A 16,826-nucleotide genomic window follows, 5' to 3' on the forward strand; every position below is an offset into this window, starting at 1 on the left:
CACCTTGAGCGCCAGCTCCGCAGCTCCCATTGGCCAGGAACTGCAGCCAATAGGAGCTGTGGGGGCGGGGCCTGCAGGCACAGGCAGTGTACACTGTGCAGGGCCATGTGGGCGCACCTCAGCCCAGGGGCCGGACATGCTGGCCTCTTCTGGGAGCAGGGAGCCTGCCTTAGTCCCACTGCATGCCGACCAGGAGCTGCCTGGCTGGAGCCCATACTCTGACCCCCCTCCCGCATCCCAACCCCCTCCCAGACCGCCCACCTGCACCCCAAACCCTGCCCCAGGTTGGAACCCCCTCCTGCACCCAAACTCCCTCCTAGAGCACGCACCTGAACCCCCTCTTGCACCCTAATCCCCTGCCCCAGCCCTGAGCCCCCTCCTGCACCCCAAACCCCTCATCCCGGCCCTACCCCAGAGCCCACACTCTGCACTTTCTCCCCCCCCAGCCCTGAGCCCACTCCTGCACCCCAAGTCCCTGCCCCAGGCTGGAGCCCCCTCCTGCACCCTCAACCCCTCATGTCTGGCCCCACCCTGGAGCCCTCCCACACCCCAACCCCCTACCCCAGCCCAGTAAAAGTGAGTGAGGGTGGGGGAGAGCAGGCCACGGCGGGGGGGGGGGACTGGAGTGAGCAGGGGCGGGGCCTCAGAGCAGGAGCGGGGCAGGGGGATTTGGGCTTTGTGCAATTAGGAAGTTGCCGCTGCAGAGCCCCTGTCTGCGGGCCCTAAAGCCTTCCCCGGCACAGACCCATCCCCGCCTCCCACAGCGCCTCCGGCCGCCTCCCCTTTGCTCTGGGAGCGCTTCTTCCCTGGGGTCCCCGTCGCCTCTCCTGGGCGGGGTGCGCCCCACAGAGCCCTCTGCTCCAGGGGGCCCCTCAGGCCTCGCTGCCGCGGGCTCTGCTCCCCGCTGCGAGCTGCGTGCGGGGCGGTCCGCGGGGCCCGCGCGGCTGCGGGTGGGTGGGCGGCGGCTAGCGGGCGAGCCTGGCCCTTGGCTCCTCCCTCCGCCGGAGCCTGCTTCTTCCCCGGCCTCTACGTGATGACGCGCCGGTGACTCGCCGGGGCCCCTGGGCACAGGCCTGTGGAGCCCAGCGCCGCGAGCTGCTCCTGGAGCCCGCGCCAGGGTCCCGCAGCGCCGCCGGCCCGCCCCGGGGGCGCCGCTTCCTGCTGCGGCTCGCGCGGGGCGAGTAGCCAGCGGCGCGCCCGGCGCTAGTCTCTGTGCCCGCGGCGCAGTGCAGCCGTCCGACGGCCCGCGGGAAGGAGCTCGGGGGGGGGCGGAGAGGCGGCGGCGGCGGCGTGAGCGCCCTTGTGCATCGAGAGAGCGAACTTCTTGCAGCGAGCTAGAAGCCCCGCTCCGAACAGGTTCGTGTGGGTTGAACGTCCAAAAGGAGGAGTAAGGATACATAAAATCCATAGAGGTGCCTGTGGGTGGTTTTTACATCTTTCTGGAAAGAGATCTTAAAAGAGGGGAAAAAAGGAGGGGAGGATTTTTTCAAACCCCCCCCCCCCTTTGTAATAGCAAAATTGTTTGGTTTGGGCTTTAGCTGCAGAGTGAGGGAGAGAGATGAGAAATGTTTCTACTAAGCAGGAAAGGCCTTTCCTCCTCTTTTCGGATGGTGTGTATGTAGTTGGCTTGAATCTCTGTCCTGTTCATAAATAATACACCCAGCAACTACCTGATGTACCTCTGTGTGAGATATTTATCAGTGCCTGACGAATGTAGGGACCTGTCCTCCTCTTTCAGCCTGTTACGCCTCAGGGAGGATAATAAAATATGAATATTGGACTTTAAATAGAAATAATTTTGTAGGGGCTTCCTTGTGTGGAGGTATTTGAATCTTCATTTGGCTGATGTGATTTTTTTTTTTTTTTTTTGTAAATAGCTTACTTTGGAACCATATAGTTCCCTCAGACATGGGTTTATGGCTTAATAATTCTTATTTTCAGGAGATAAGTGTTTTGGGGAGAGGAAGGTACCTTTTATGTGCAGTCCTGTATTACTGAGGTGTGTAATTGGCAAACAAAATGATTAAGTAGCAATCTCTTCTTCTCTCTGTCTGTTGGTAAAGGGAAATGAATTGTCATGTCCCTGATATTAGTAAACTATTAGCTGTCACAGTGGGCTTTTCTTTGTGGTCTGCTGAGCAGAGAGAAGACTGTTCAAGAATAACTGGAGTCTGAGAAAATTGTGTTGGCGACGCTGGTTTCATAATTGGTTTTGAACAGATAAGCTGTTGAGCCATCGGTAAGTTTTCTGACGTCTTGTGCCAAGCTTTCGCCTTTCCCACTCTCAGCCATCAGATTTAATGCATGCATGTATGGCCTTCATGTGTTATAAAATATATATATATTTGTATGTTAGGAAAAGTAGGGAGAGAGAGGTAGCTCTATAGAGAGAGGAAGAGGGCAGATTCTGACAGATGACATTGACTGGCTTCTTTTCCTGCCCCAAGCTGCCTGGTAATTGCAATATGTGTGATGCTGCTGTGACTTAGGTCTTTTCTCCCCTGCTTTGGATAATGGGATGGTGGTGTGAGGACCAGGTAGGATGCAAGCATTGTCATAATGGATCAGAACAAATAGTCTATCCTGTTTCTGGTGATGACTGGTACCAGTTGAATTGGAATAAGGTTCTAAAACCCCTGTAATGGACAATTACACAGTAAAGAGCCTCACTGGTAAGAGTAGGAAGGAATAATGACGCTAGTCAATAGCTTGTGGTACCTTAGAGACTAACGCATTTATTAGAGCATAAGCTTTCGTGAGCTACAGCTCACTTCATCGGATGCATGCTGTAGCTCACGAAAGCTTATGCTCTAATAAATTTGTTAGTCTCTAAGGTACCACAAGTACTCCTTTTCTTTTTGTGAATACAGACTAACACGGCTGCTACTCTGAAACCAGTCAATAGCTTGTGGCTCTCCCCAGAGAAGGAGTGGGAAGGGATTTTATTGCTGAACTGTTTGTAAGGCTTTTTCATTTTTTGTAAAAACCAATGACAACATAGGGAAGTAGCGTTTGGGAGGGGAAATTTTAATCAGCAGGAAGCTTACAAAGTTGCAATAGATGGGTTAACATTCTTGAGAGATACATTAGATTATTGTGTAGGGCAGTAAAAGGGAAAATGAACGGAGGCTAATGCTGTTGCTCTTGCTCCTCCTTCTCCTTACTTGCTGTCATTAGGAGAGTGGTGGATAGAATAATGTAGGAGTTGAAATATGCTCTGTGGAATAGCTGCTTTCAAACTAGGTGGAAAAAACTCTTATGCACAACCACAGAGTATGACGTAAAGGAAGCTAGTTGTGGTAGCAGCTGTACTGTTTCTTTACTCATTTGTCAGTATCGGTGAGGATAATTAATCTGAATCCAGTTCTGTTTCTCTGTAATTCTCTGAGCTTTATGTCTTAGCCTGGGGGCATATGACATTTTTACAATACACATTCATGTAACTAAAAAGAAAAATTCATGTTTTTATGATTATATCTGCACTGATTTCAGTGGACTGTCTGGGTGCAGGGTTCCACCCCATGGTTCTCAGCACAGGATCAGGGCCAGTGAGGCTACTCATCTGAGTAAGACGAGTAGGATTTGGCTCAGAGTTTCAATTCAGGATCATGTTTGTATTTTTTCCATTAGATTCATTGGTTCACACATAACTTCTCTAGTTCTTTCTATAATTTAATTTTCTCAAATATTTGGGCATGGCATTTGCAGATTATTCCGTAAAGTGTATTTGTATCTTCGGAAACTGTAAAAGCAAAACTAAAGCAAATAAAAATACTGAGACTTACAAAAAGACATTACTGTGCATACAATATTTTCATCTGAGGATTTTTAGTATGTGTATTTTATTAGATATGTGTAAAATAACAGCATTTTGCTGGATGGTATAACATTCCACAGAGCATATTGTGTCCTTCATCATTAAGGCAAATGGAAGTTACCATACAGGACCAGACCATTGGTCATCTCATTCAGTCTGACAGCCTGTTGCTTGCAATGGGCAGTACCTGGCTGATGCTGGAAAAAAAGGTGATTTTTCCCACCCCTCCATATTGAACTTGTCTAGTTATGCAATGCTGAGCATGAGGGGAAATGTTGTATAACAGATGAACAGTCTAAACACTAAAAAAAGAAAAGGAGGAGTTGTGGCACCTTAGAGACTAACAAATTTATTTGAGCACAAGCTTTCGTGAGCTACAGCTATGGCCCGAATGCCACCCCAGCAAGTCTGCTGCCCCAAGCACCTGCCTGCTTTGCTGGTGCCTAGAGCCGGCCCTGCTTGGACAGTATGCTGTCACCACCAAGTGATTTAGACAAAGAATCAGGGAAAGGACCACTTGGAATTCCTATTTCCCCCAAAATATCCCCCTAAACCCTTCACCCCCTTCCTGGGGAGGCTTGAGAATAATATACCAACCAAATAGGGAAATCAGATTCTTAAAAAACCAGAACTTTATCATAAAGGAAAAAAAAGTAAAAGAAGCACCTCTGTAAAATCAGGATGGAAGGTAACTTTACAGAGTAATCAGATTCAAAACACAGAGGATTCCCCTCTAGGCAAAACTTTAAAGTTACAAAAAACAGGGATAAACCTCCCACTTAGCACAGGGAAAATTCACATGTTGAAAACAAAAGGTAATCTAACGCGCCCTTTCTTATTTACTTACTCTTTTTGCAACATTGAGACTCACTTTAGGATGGTTTATAGGAGAAGGAATTTTCTGATCTGGTGCTTCTCTGCTTCCCAAGAGAGAACAAAGCCCCCCTACCCCAGATTTGAAAGCATCTTCTTTCCCCATTGGTCCTTTTGGTCAGATGCTAACCAGGTTATTTGAGTTTCTTAACCCCTTACAGGTAAGGAGGAATTCTAGGCTACCCTTAGCTGTATGGTTATGACAATCTACCATTGTGGTGCTCATTTGCCTGGCTTTATTAAAATTCCATGTTTTTTTCTAGTCTTTAACTTAAATGATTGTTATCGGCAATTTTTGCCAGTTCACTGTTCATCCTTTTCCCAGACTGCTGAAAAGTGTCTTAAACAACACCAACCCAGTACAAGACATTGGACCACTTCACTGTTAATCTTTTGCTATGCTGAAAACTGGTCATTTAGGTCCCAATCCTGCAAATGTTTACACACATGCATGAAGTTTGCAATTTCTAATCTATGCCCGTACTTTGGTTCTCACTCCCATGACTACTCGGTTACTTTAAAAGTCTCTGTTGTGAGATTTTGTTAAAGATTTTTTGAAAATACAATTAAATTATTTCGGCTAGTTCTCCTTTATCCACTATTTTGTTGAACTGTTCAAAGAATTGAAGTAGATTTTAGAGGCAAGATATCCTTTCACAGGTGATGTGCTGGTTTGTCCATATCATATTGTGTCCATCTGAATGTTTTATCATTCTATTTCTAATTATTGTTTCAGCCAGTTTTCCTAGTATTGAAGTAATAATATAGTCTAGCTCTTATATAGTGCCTTTCTTCAATAGATTTCAAAGTGCTTTACAAGTAGGTCAGTAGCATTATCCTTATTTTATAGGTAAGGGAAACTGAGGCACAGAGTGGTTAATAGCCTTGCCCAAGGTTATCCAGCAGACCAATGCAGAACCAGGAATAGAACCCAGGTCGCCTGGGTCCTAGTCCAGTGTTCTATCCACCGATCATTGGAACTGAGTTGTGCAAATATTTATACTTTTGAACTCAATGGGACATGAGTAAAGTTATTCATATGCAGAAGTTTTTGAATGATCATATCCGTAGACTTTACTACTCTAAAAGACAGCATAGCAGATTATGATTTCTTTAAAGGATTAATAAAGAACATTATTTGGGGTTAGAGAGCAGTATGAGAGATGACTATTATGTAGTACAATTATCGTCCAGAAACAGGCTGAACAAATCTGAGCTAGAAACATTTGTAGGTTTTTAATTTATTCACAGTCTCTATATTTTAAAGGGGCACTGGCAAAATAAAAATAACTTAAAACCATTTTACTTGTTCTAAATTTGATACCCTAAATATTGAAACTAAGATAATCTTTAAAAATTCTAATTTAAATAGTGTGCAGTATGTTTTTAATTTTTGTTCTGCATTAATTTGGGTCAGTGAAATAGACTGGTCGCTTTGTTTACCTTAAGTTTCACTTTGTATTTCTCATGCATTACTACCCTGCCACTCTTTTGGTTTCCAGCATTGCAGGGGAATGTTTAAAGATGAAATGGAATTGTTTTAAATGTCTATCAAGCTAGATGTTATAAAAACTAAATCTTGCACCTGTGTTACTCAGCTGACTCTCTGAGGCCTCAGTCCTGCAACTGCATCCAGGCAGGCAGCCCACTGAATTCCGTGGGACTCTGTGAAGGCCATGGGGTTGCCTGCATGGATCCAACTGTAATATCAGGGCCTAAAGTGATACCTAAGTTTAACCAAAGTAGATTAGCCAGTCAGTCAAATTCTACGGATAATGTAGGAGAATTCTAAAATGGATAGTTGGAAAACAGCTATTGGAGTGTTCAATGAGAAGAGTTCTATGGTGAATTAAATAGAGCTTGGGGCAGTGGTGAGCTGAAGCTGGTTCGCACCAGTTCGCGTGAACTGGTTGTTAAACTTTGTAGCTGGTTTAGAACCTGTTGTTAAAGGGGTTTGGCAGACTCCGACCCGTGGGCCACATGCTGCCCCGCAGGACCATCCTGTCCATCCCGCCTGAGCTCTACGGCCCTGCGGTCCTTCGGTGGCACTTTAGCGGCAAGTCCTTCAGTCACTCTGGGTCTTCCGCGGCACGTCATTCACTCACTCCAGGTCTTCAGCAGCGGGCCCTTCAGTGCCACCGAAGACCCAGAGTGACTGAAGGACGGTGTGCAGCCAAAGGCCCGGAGCCGCTGAAGGAACTGGTTCTTCAACTTCTGGCAGCTCATCACTGGGTTGGGGAGGGACAGAGTGACAGAGTCAAATGAAACATAAAGATAAGTGTATGTTTTCTAAAGGATTTTGTCCATCATATAAAGACCAAAGTCTCTTCAGGATCCAGCTTTTTGAGTAAGCTTCACTTTTAGGATGATCTCCAGGGAGAAAATCTAGCAAAACGAGATTAAAGTGGCGTGTACTATTATATACGGTGTGGCTGGTGACCAAAGATTTTTAAAATAGATACTGTAAAATTACTTTGGTAGAAAAGAGCTCCAATAAAATTGTTTTTCTGCCAGCAATTTTCAGATCTAGAGAATTCTGAACATTTGCCAAAATTCACACGAATAACTAGTGATGCTCTTGAGTGTTTAGTGCTGTGTCTGCGAAATTTATTAGTACTGTACTATGGCTGTTTATTAGATAAAACCTAAAATGATTGCAAGGGACATTGGGCCCCCAGCTCCTTCCATTCTACATCATGGAGCAGTGGGGCACAAGAAGGGTTATAAAACCCCAAAAGCTCATAAAGAGACATTGAACATGGCCTTTTGCATACTTGCCCTTAACAGCACTGCGTCTCTGGGACATCACTAATCTGTGTGTGTACATGAGGTGGGAATGGATGCATTAGAGCCAGGGAGCAGCCACTCTGTATGGTATGATCTCCTCATTTACCATCAGATTTCCCCTAAATCCCTACTCCAGTTCTGTAGTCCACAGAGAAAAACGAAGGCAAAACTTCATATTTCTTATAAATCTAAGGGGAGGGGGAGGGGGAGAGAATGACACAAACTGAACTAAAAATAAACCAAACATTTCTCAAATCGCCTTTTTATATCATAGAGAAGCAAAAAAGGGCACAAACCCAACTCGTATCCTCTTTTGCAGACTGCTGCATGTTCTGTTTAGAAGTGTTTCTCACCGTGCGAGTTTTCAAATGTATAAACTGTCAAGTCTTTTTCAAAATAGCTTTGAAAAAACTGTCATTTTTAATCTTACACCAGGCCCTGGCACTTTTGAAATCATTTGTCGCACTGGCAATACAAACTAGTCTGTTTTTTCTTTTGCTCCTTGAGCAATCAATAACTTTAATATACTATGTAATATTTAAACCAAGTATTTAATGGAGATGTGGTCAAATTGCTTAGATACAGGTATTAGATGCCTACTACTAGCAATAGTAATCAATGCTACTGAAAACTGTTACTTTAAAAGATACATTTGTTTGTTCATACTGAAAGGTTCTGCTTCCCAGGCAGATTTTCAGATCTCTGCATTGAATAAAATGTGACTTTTTTGTGTGTAATTGATTGATATGTATGCGTTAAATGTCTTAAATTGGATACATGGACATTTGCTTTTAAGGTAACCTTCACTTTGGCTTGTAAAATCAGTAAATTACGGGCTGTCATGACTGACTCACTCTTTGTTTAGTGTATATTTTCCCTTTGAGGACGAGCATACATAACTCCCATTAGAGCTAATGAGGGTATTATGCGTATGAAGGGGAGACTGAACTATGGATTTGTTTAAGGTTTGTTTAAAAACAATGGGCCATGTTTTCAACTGGTAGAGAAGTTGCAGTTACTGGCATAAACACAGTGCAAGGAAGTGAAAATCCAGTTTGAGAGAGAAATCAGGAGTATTTCCATTGAAGTTAATGAGTTAAACTGGTGTAAATGAGAGCAGAATCAGTCTAAGCTGGGCTTTTTTGGGGTTGGGGTGGGGTCAGGGGGATGCCTGTACTTCTCCAAATCAGCTTTCTAAATTACAGAGCTCTTGGTCTGTTAGCCAGTCTGTTTTTCTTGCTGTCTGTGGACTTAGCAGTTGAATCCAAAAACATTTACATTTTTTTTAAACATGAGACAATAATTTTGATTTTATTTTGGTTATTTTATAATAAAAATAAAGCAAGTATACAGAGATTCTGTGAGCTTCAGTATAGAGAAGAGTAGATATTTGAATAATATGGAAAAGTGTTTGTTTGAATAGCTATAATATTTAGGACTTAAGTCAATAATGTACTGTTTACTTGTCTACATAATGACATAGATCAGCATCCAAATCCCATCCATGCTCCTTAATATAGGATAGTTCCAGCTGCCATTAGAAGGATGTTGCAATTGGTAAAGAAGCAATTCCTTACTTGGAGCCTTTAAAATAAAAGAATCTAGAACTTTGTATTATTTGATAGCTCTGCTAAAAATTGCACACTATAGTTTATTAAAAATCAGTGTATGTCCAGAAGAATTTCAACAGGTTGTCTTCATATGTTGTTTTTTCTTTTTGGAGGATACTCCTCAGAAGGTCATGTCTAAAGCTTGTTCAGTCAGAGATGCTGCAACATGGGTAGCCAACCTCAGGTTACTGTCCCCTCTGCACTGACCATGGTGCTCCAGAAGAAAAAGAGAAGCATGTTGCCTTGAGACAGGATGAATGAAAATGGATAATTTAAACTTGATTTTTACATTTTAAATTTTTTTCTTTTTAAAAATAAAACTGTTCAAATTCTATTTGAAATTATGACAACTTGTGTTAAGGACTAAATTTATTATAATCTATTAAAAGTAAATTAAAAAATTCCAGCAATACATGTTTTGCTACCACCGTTTTAAAGAAAGTCAACCCAGTGAACTGGTGAAGTCACTGGCTAAGCACCTGAAACCAGAATTTGATGATGTGCTACTCCAGCTTTTAACAGCAGTAGCCTGAGAGAGAATATTTTCTTAATTTCATTTTATTCAGCTAGTCCATCCAGTTCAATGACTAGTTCATTCAAAGTTTAAAAACTGATTGATTGGAAGTTGAAAAAGCAGGCCAAGCTTATTTTCCTCTTACTATCTATGAATAAAAATGAGATGTGAGAACATGAGATCTGCTAGTTCTAAAACCTGGAAGATCACCGTGGTCAGAAACAATCACTTCAATTCACTAACTGTAGACAATACTTCCTTTGTTTAATAAATCAGTTTTAAATGCAGAACATGTTTTGATAAATTTGTTTTTTCATGTGTATGCAGCACATTTAAGGTTGTTTTTATTTAATTAATAAAAGCTAATTTTATAATGCTGGTTTTATCCATTTTTAATTGAATTCCAGATTTTCTTCCAGATGTAGCTTGACTCAAATCGCGGTTAGAAAAATTAATTATCAAGTAAATAAATGCATCTTTCACTATTTTCGAACATAAAGCCAAAATTTAGAATCTGAATAAATGTTAAGTTATAGTATATGCTCCTGAAGTACCCAATTTGATGTAAAGGCTATATTTAGGAAATCAACCATTTTTAATAGTTACCAGTCAATATGAATCAACTTTTATTTGGGAAAATAACAAAGGAGTGCAAATGCAAAAAATCGATGATTTAAATCAAGGTTTCTTGCTTGCTGTTTTAAATTTACAATTAAAATTGGTGATTTAAATCTCTTTAGAGATTTAAGTCAATCCACCCTGCCCTGAGATCAGTTGAAGTTTTTTTGCCCTCCTGCACTTGTTAAACCAAGGTAGTGTCTGGCTCATATTATGTATTTTGGGAGGCTTGAGCCAAATTATCAAAGTGTATTTTAAAAGCAGTTTCCAAATTGTGGTCCGCAAATCCTTACCAATGGTGCTCAGCGAACTGGACCAGCCATATTCTTTGTTAGCTCAAACCATGTGCAGGATACCTCCAGGCATTATTCTGGAGCTGGCACTATGGTCTGTTGCTCCATAAAAGAATCTGTCTCCCACCCCAGCTCCTTTCTATCCGCACCTCATGGATCACTAGAGCCAGGATGGAAAGCACCAGATGGAGGAGCAGCTCAGTGCAGCAGCAAGGAGCAGGGGCTCAGCAGGACTGTGGAAGAGAAGTGACTCAGGGGTGTGACTTATCGGGAGGCAGAGAATAGGAGTGGAGACAGTTTATTTGAAGGCCCACTTCTTGTTCCTATCCTCCCAGCAGCTGCTTCGTTGGCTCCTGGATCCCCACCACTTCTCCAATGATTGATTGCCTTTCCACAGTCCTGCTGAGCTCCTGTCGCTGCCCCAGTGAACTTACCAGAGCCTCCCCATCAATCCTTCCCATTAAATAGGGGGGTCACCAGCTGCAGCAGTAGTCCCCAACTCCTCCACCTCCCCTAGCCACTCCCAGACCCAAGCAGCTCCCAGGACTACCTTCCTCCCCTTACCAGGGGCTAGATCTACCCCTGAAAGAGAGGATGGTAGGCTCCAGATCAGCCTCCGAGGATTGTCAGCTCAGCATCCATTTCGTGAGAGGCAGAAATCTGCAGCCAGGAAGTGAGGGCATTGAGGGGAAAATAGAGAGAAAAAGGTAACAGCAGAGTAAATAAAGCACAATTATTGTTCTGCTGCCCAGGAACTTCCTGAATTTACCAAGTGGCATTATAATTAAAAGCTGTGCTAACCACACTTTAAATATATGGATGAAGGAGAACTGATTTTCAGGATGGAGGGTGTGTAGTGGGGGGTATGGCTGTTGACCGTAGAGAGGAAATCAGTTTGGATTTGTTTGTGGATTCTGGAAAAACTGATAGTAATTGTGGGGGAGGTAAGCAGAATTGAATTTCAGTGGAGGAAATGTCTGTTATTATGGGGGATGTTGATTATGGGGGGAGGCTAGAATTCATTTTGAGGTGTGGGGGATAAGAAGAATTGATGTTGCCAAGAAGGGAACTTGATTGAGAGATTTGCCTGTTAGTTGATCTAGGAGGAAAACGGATTTTTTGAATTGAAGGAGGCGGCAGATAGGGTGTAAAATGTTTTGAGAATGGAGGAATAGAAGAGGTGTGCGGGACAGGAGCCAGGAAATAGGAGGGGGAAGAGAAAAGCAAAACCAGTGACAGTTACTGCATTTATTAATATTAACTGTACATGTACACATTTGAATGCAAGCAGTTACACTAGTTGCCAGAGGGGTAATGTGCAACTGCAAATCTGAGCAATCCTGAGAGGTTAGGGAAGGAGGTGGTCCATGCTGTGAAAACATGTGAGAATCCTTGTTTTGTCACATTAATACAGACAATTGGTGATCAAGAAAATTATCCACATTTCTAGATCTGTGAGGCATGGACTGAGTGTGTACAGTGCCTAGTACTGTGGGTCCCCAGCCTGACTGATGACTCTAACCCTTACCATAGTACATGTGTTAAATAATTTGCATCTGACTATGTCTTCTTTATGAAGTAAATGCAAACAGATCAGACCTGCAGCTACGATGTTGTTCTTTTACATGAAGCTAAATGAAAAATAAGCAGGATTTTTGTGATCTCTCCTTTCTTGTTTGTTTTTGTAATCTAGAAGTTCCTTCCTAGATTTTCCCCCTCTTTATTTATGTTTAGAACATTTTAATGAGTGAGGAACCTTTTTGGATTATTCATTGTATCTCATTATTGGTGCGGTTGATTGAATTGGTTATTATACAATACTGGAGTTTTTATTATATTATTAATATAAAATTATACTTGTAATAATGAGACACACAATGTAGTTGCATAATCTGTAAATCAACTGGTGGCTATATAGTTTCATTGCTTTTATTTTAATGAGAGTGTAAATGTATATCTAACTGAGTAAAGGAGGAAGGACAAACCTAGACACAAGTGTATAATAGCAGTACACAAGCATCTCTTGTCTGGCCTTTAATACATGTCTGAGTTAGTGAAATATGTAGTCTTTCAAAGACTGAATAGAATATGAGCAAAATAAGCTAGAGGCTATTTTCAGTACTTCTAGTTGTTTTGAAAATCTGCAAAGTCTTCACAAAATCTAGCTAGCAGATCACCTAAATACTATCACTACACTAGTCCCCACAAAGTCTCATAATATGCTTACAGCCATATTTCAAGTGTTAAATGGTGTGTACAACAACTGTGGATTATACAGACTTTAACTGTGTGCATATCACCTCATTAGTTTCTCTTTTCATCTCTTGCCCTTTCATTCTGAATGTCATGGCCAAGAAAAGCAAAATTTAGTTTGAAGATAGTGGAGAAGCATTGGTTCTTCTACATATACACAACATAATTATGATAGTAACCCTCAGAACAAATGCACAGTAGCGAACAAATGCACAGTAGCAAACAAATTGCTTTTGAATGATAAGAATACAAAAGGTAAGAGATTTGTCTTCTAAAAAGTTTGTTCCATAGACTGGATCTTTTTACTTCAAATAGAAAAATCAGTACATTTGGGAAACCCTGACTTGAAGGATGGTAGGAGAAAGAAGCAGAGAGAGGAATTTGGAAAGAGAAGGGCAGGGGAAAGAGGCATAACAAGTGGGAAAAGTATGGGCAGTACAGTACGGAACAGAGTGGGGATGTAGACAGAAGAAGAAAATGGCAAGAAACAGAGGATAGAGGAGGAAGATAAAGCCAGCAGAAAAAAAACTGGGTGGTGGCCAGTTGCTGTGAGTAATTGTCTGGCATCCTGACATACTGGAGAGTCAAGTGTTAGGCTGTCTGGAGTGATTCAGAACTGTGAGTGCCTGCCTGAGGGAAGACTGTCAGAAAACAGGGCAGACACCGTAACCTGGTGGTGTATTCTATAATTAGATTTCACCAAGCCAATAACAAATGTGAACTCCTTGATCACTATACCAGTTTTACCATGGAGTGACAGACAGTCCCCTTAGACTCTATCTTGCCACCCAGACAAAGTGGACTTTGTGATAAAATGACACTTACATAAAAAATCACCATATTTAGGTTGCTTCCAGTCACTTTACCACAGAACAGTTGGTACCCTAGATCTTATAATGAAGACAATGTTGACAGCCAGTTCTATAGTAAACTAACTAGAGGTTTATTATATAAGAAAAGGAAGTAAGAGTTATTGAGAGGTTAAAGCAGGTAAAATATATGTAGAGGTGAGTCACAATCTATAATTCCAAATGGTAGCAGAGATATAGTAACCTGCCAGTTTCCCATCAGTCTGTCAGGGCTACACAGAATAACTCTGGGGATCTCTGTCTTCTCGTTCATTTATTCCACCCTGTTAGAATCCAAACAGTCCAGAGATGAAGGACCTTTCCTTGAATCCACTCTTGTAGCTTCTTTTCACAGAAAACTGGATGACAGGGCTCTTACTACCCATGTGGGCTCTTACTTTGATGATAGAGAGTGAGGAATGCATTTCTAGTCCTTGACCTCTGGTCATCACAAGCAATGACCACTTGCTTTGAAATTAGCACTTTTCTGTTGAAGTTCTTTGTTTGCATTCCACAACGCTTCTTTCTTGTTTGATGGGTTATTTAGTTACAGGGGTATACACAATGTCAATATTTTATGCAGAGAGGAGCTTCTCCCGTCAGTGTAGGTACTCCACCTCCCCAAGAGGCAGTATCTAGGTTGACAGGAGAAGTCCTCCTGTCAACATAGTGCTGTCTACACCAGAAGTTAGATCAGTATAACTGCATCACTCAGGGGTGTGGATTTTCTACACTCAAGTTTGTAGTGTAGCCAAAGACTAAGGGTTTGTCTACACTTACATTTTATAGCGCTCTAACTTGTTGACTCAGGGTGTGAAAAATCACTCCCTGAGCACAGCATGTCAGAGCGCTTTAAAGCACTAGTGTAGACAGGCTCCAAGTGCTGGGAGCCTTGTGGAGGTGGATTACTAGGAGCGCTGGGAGAGCGCTCTCCCAGCACTCGCATGCGACCGCACTCGCACTTCAAAGCGCTGCTGCGGGAGCATTCATAGACTCGCATGCAACCGCACTCGCACTTCAAAGCGCTGCTGCGGGAGCATTCCCGTGACAGTGCTTTGAAGTTTCCAGTGTAGCCATGCCCTCAGGCTCAACATATGTGATACCTGTGGAGTTTCCAGAGGGAGGGTTAAACAAATGAGTGGCCAAACAAAGAAAGCTCATGAAGGGAACTATTGGCCTTTATGGAAGCCCTTCACCATCAGTAACCTTCAGAGAAAAAGCGCGAGGACTATTTTAAGGATAGTAATCAGTTTCTTTGAGTCACAAGTGTGAACTGCATAATTTATTGTAAAAATCACTCTAAAAGACACTACAGGAATGGCAGTCCATTTAATTGGAGAGAAACTGTGGATTTAGGAGGAAATGATTGAATTTCAGGACATGGTTAGGCATACCAGGGACATGGTTCAGGACATGGTTAGGCATAGCCAGGGAAAATTCATGATGTAATGTGGTATAGTGTAAGCGACTTTGGGTCTGTTTGAAAAAAATTTGCTGAATGTCCTGCAGTTCCTTTGCCATGCTATTCATGCAAATACCCATAACATCAGAGCACTTGGATATGGACAATGATGTATGGGGGCTTCCAGAAGTGATCCACCGTCTCCCCAGCATCAACCTCACTGCCAGCTTGACAGGAGCCTGAGTGTCATGCCTAATTTGCATATTGTTTCACCTAAATTAAATTTATCATCCCCAGTGATTTTACAGTAATTATACAGCTCACACCTATGACTAAATAAAAGTTTACTGTCCTTAACATGATGTCTTGGTGCTTTCTCTCCCGTTTCCCTCTCCTTGTTTCTCTGTCCTTCTATCTCCTGCTTTCATTCTGCTGTTATCACCATAATACTTTGATGTTACCTTCCTCTCATTCTGTTGTGCTGTTCCCGTTTTATTAGGTTCTCTCCTCTTTCTTTCCTCTCATCTCTGTGCCTTGCTGTCTTTTTCGCACTCTGGTCCCCTTTCCCATTTCCTCCATTTTTCTCCTTTCTCATCTCTTTATGTCTGATCCCTACTCTTCTTCCTTTGCATTTGCACTGGTCTTCTGACTGTAATTTCTTCTGCTCCTGCTCCCAATCACTTTCCATCTGGCAACCACATGCCCCTGTTGAGGACTGGTATTTTTTCTTAGATGCCCCAGCTGCTGCCCACGTTTCAGACCCCCTGAAGAACAGGGTCTTCAGATCTGCTGCTCTGACCTTTCACACTTTCTTTGGGGAAGAGGGGTATTAGCCAGATGTGGGAAGGAAAAACAGTCTTGATTGTCTGTGGGTTGTGCATCAGAAAGTTTGCATTTTATGACAGGTTTCAGAGTAGCAGCCGTGTTAGTCTGTATTCGCAAAAAGAAAAGGAGTACTTGTGGCACCTTAGAGACTAACAAATTTATTAGAGCATAAGCTTTCGTGTGAGCTGTAGCTCACGAAAGCTTATGCTCTAATAAATTTGTTAGTCTCTAAGGTGCCACAAGTACTCCTTTTCTTTTTGCATTTTATGTTGCTGTTTCATAAAATTGAGCCTCTTTTCTGGTAACAAATGTGCCGAAGAATCATGCCAACTAGAGCTTTTTATGATCTATAAAGACAAAGAGCAAACCGAGGCTGCAGGAATGGATACAGCATACAAGCAAACAAAATAAAGGCCATGTGTCTTGTTAGTTTTATTCATTCATGTACAGTATGTATTTATTTAAGGTCCGTTTGTTTATGGGAGAGGACATTATTAGGCTGGGGTGGGGACAAGGAATGGTGGTAAGGGCGAGTTTGTGGACCCAAAGCGTAGGGAGAAATTCAATTGGGAAGGAAGAGGGAAATGGAAGAGTGGAACGACAAAGAAGTTGTGTGGGTGGGAGGTGGAGGGGATGTTCTGAAGACTGGGGTTTAAAGGAGCATGGTAGCTGAGGAGAGAGTGTGGGCCTGAAGCAGAGGGAGTTGGGAAGAGGCAGGGACAATCAACAAAAGGAGAATGTGATAAGAGTTCAACTTTGATGATTCCAGTGATTCTCAGGTGTCTGGCTGGAGTGTAAAGGCCAAACTGCTGCTTCTGTTTCTCCTTAGAGGAGCTCCAAGGGGTGGACAGGTCATCTCTGGAGATCCTCCCACTGTTGCTGGAAGAGCTGGTGCTAGGCATAAGCAGACTAAGGCCCTGAGCAGCGTGGGCCCTGAGCAGCTCATGGGCTCCCCCTCTTCGCCTTTTTAGTATGTCTTTGGGGTT

General features: G+C 42.7%; 1 protein-coding gene across 2 annotated transcripts in view; it reads left to right on the forward strand.

Moving 5' to 3' along the window:
- The first annotated feature begins 1,224 nt into the window (after positions 1–1,224).
- JAK2 (Janus kinase 2) overlaps positions 1,225–16,826 on the forward strand; it is a 160,557-nt gene continuing 144,955 nt past the window's right edge. Inside the window, exon 1 of one of the 2 annotated variants that reach the window (XM_038401856.2) lies at positions 1,225–1,356. Coding sequence is in view for 1 of the 2 variants with exons in the window: in XM_043515095.1 (XP_043371030.1) it covers positions 1,559–1,610 (52 nt within the window). In the remaining variant the exon portion in view is untranslated. Of the gene's footprint in view, positions 1,357–1,541; positions 1,611–16,826 lie in introns of those variants that run through there. The other variant, XM_043515095.1, reaches the window with a different exon arrangement.

Source organism: Dermochelys coriacea, chromosome 5, assembly GCF_009764565.3.
Source record: "Dermochelys coriacea isolate rDerCor1 chromosome 5, rDerCor1.pri.v4, whole genome shotgun sequence".
Lineage (NCBI taxonomy): Eukaryota > Metazoa > Chordata > Testudines > Dermochelyidae > Dermochelys > Dermochelys coriacea.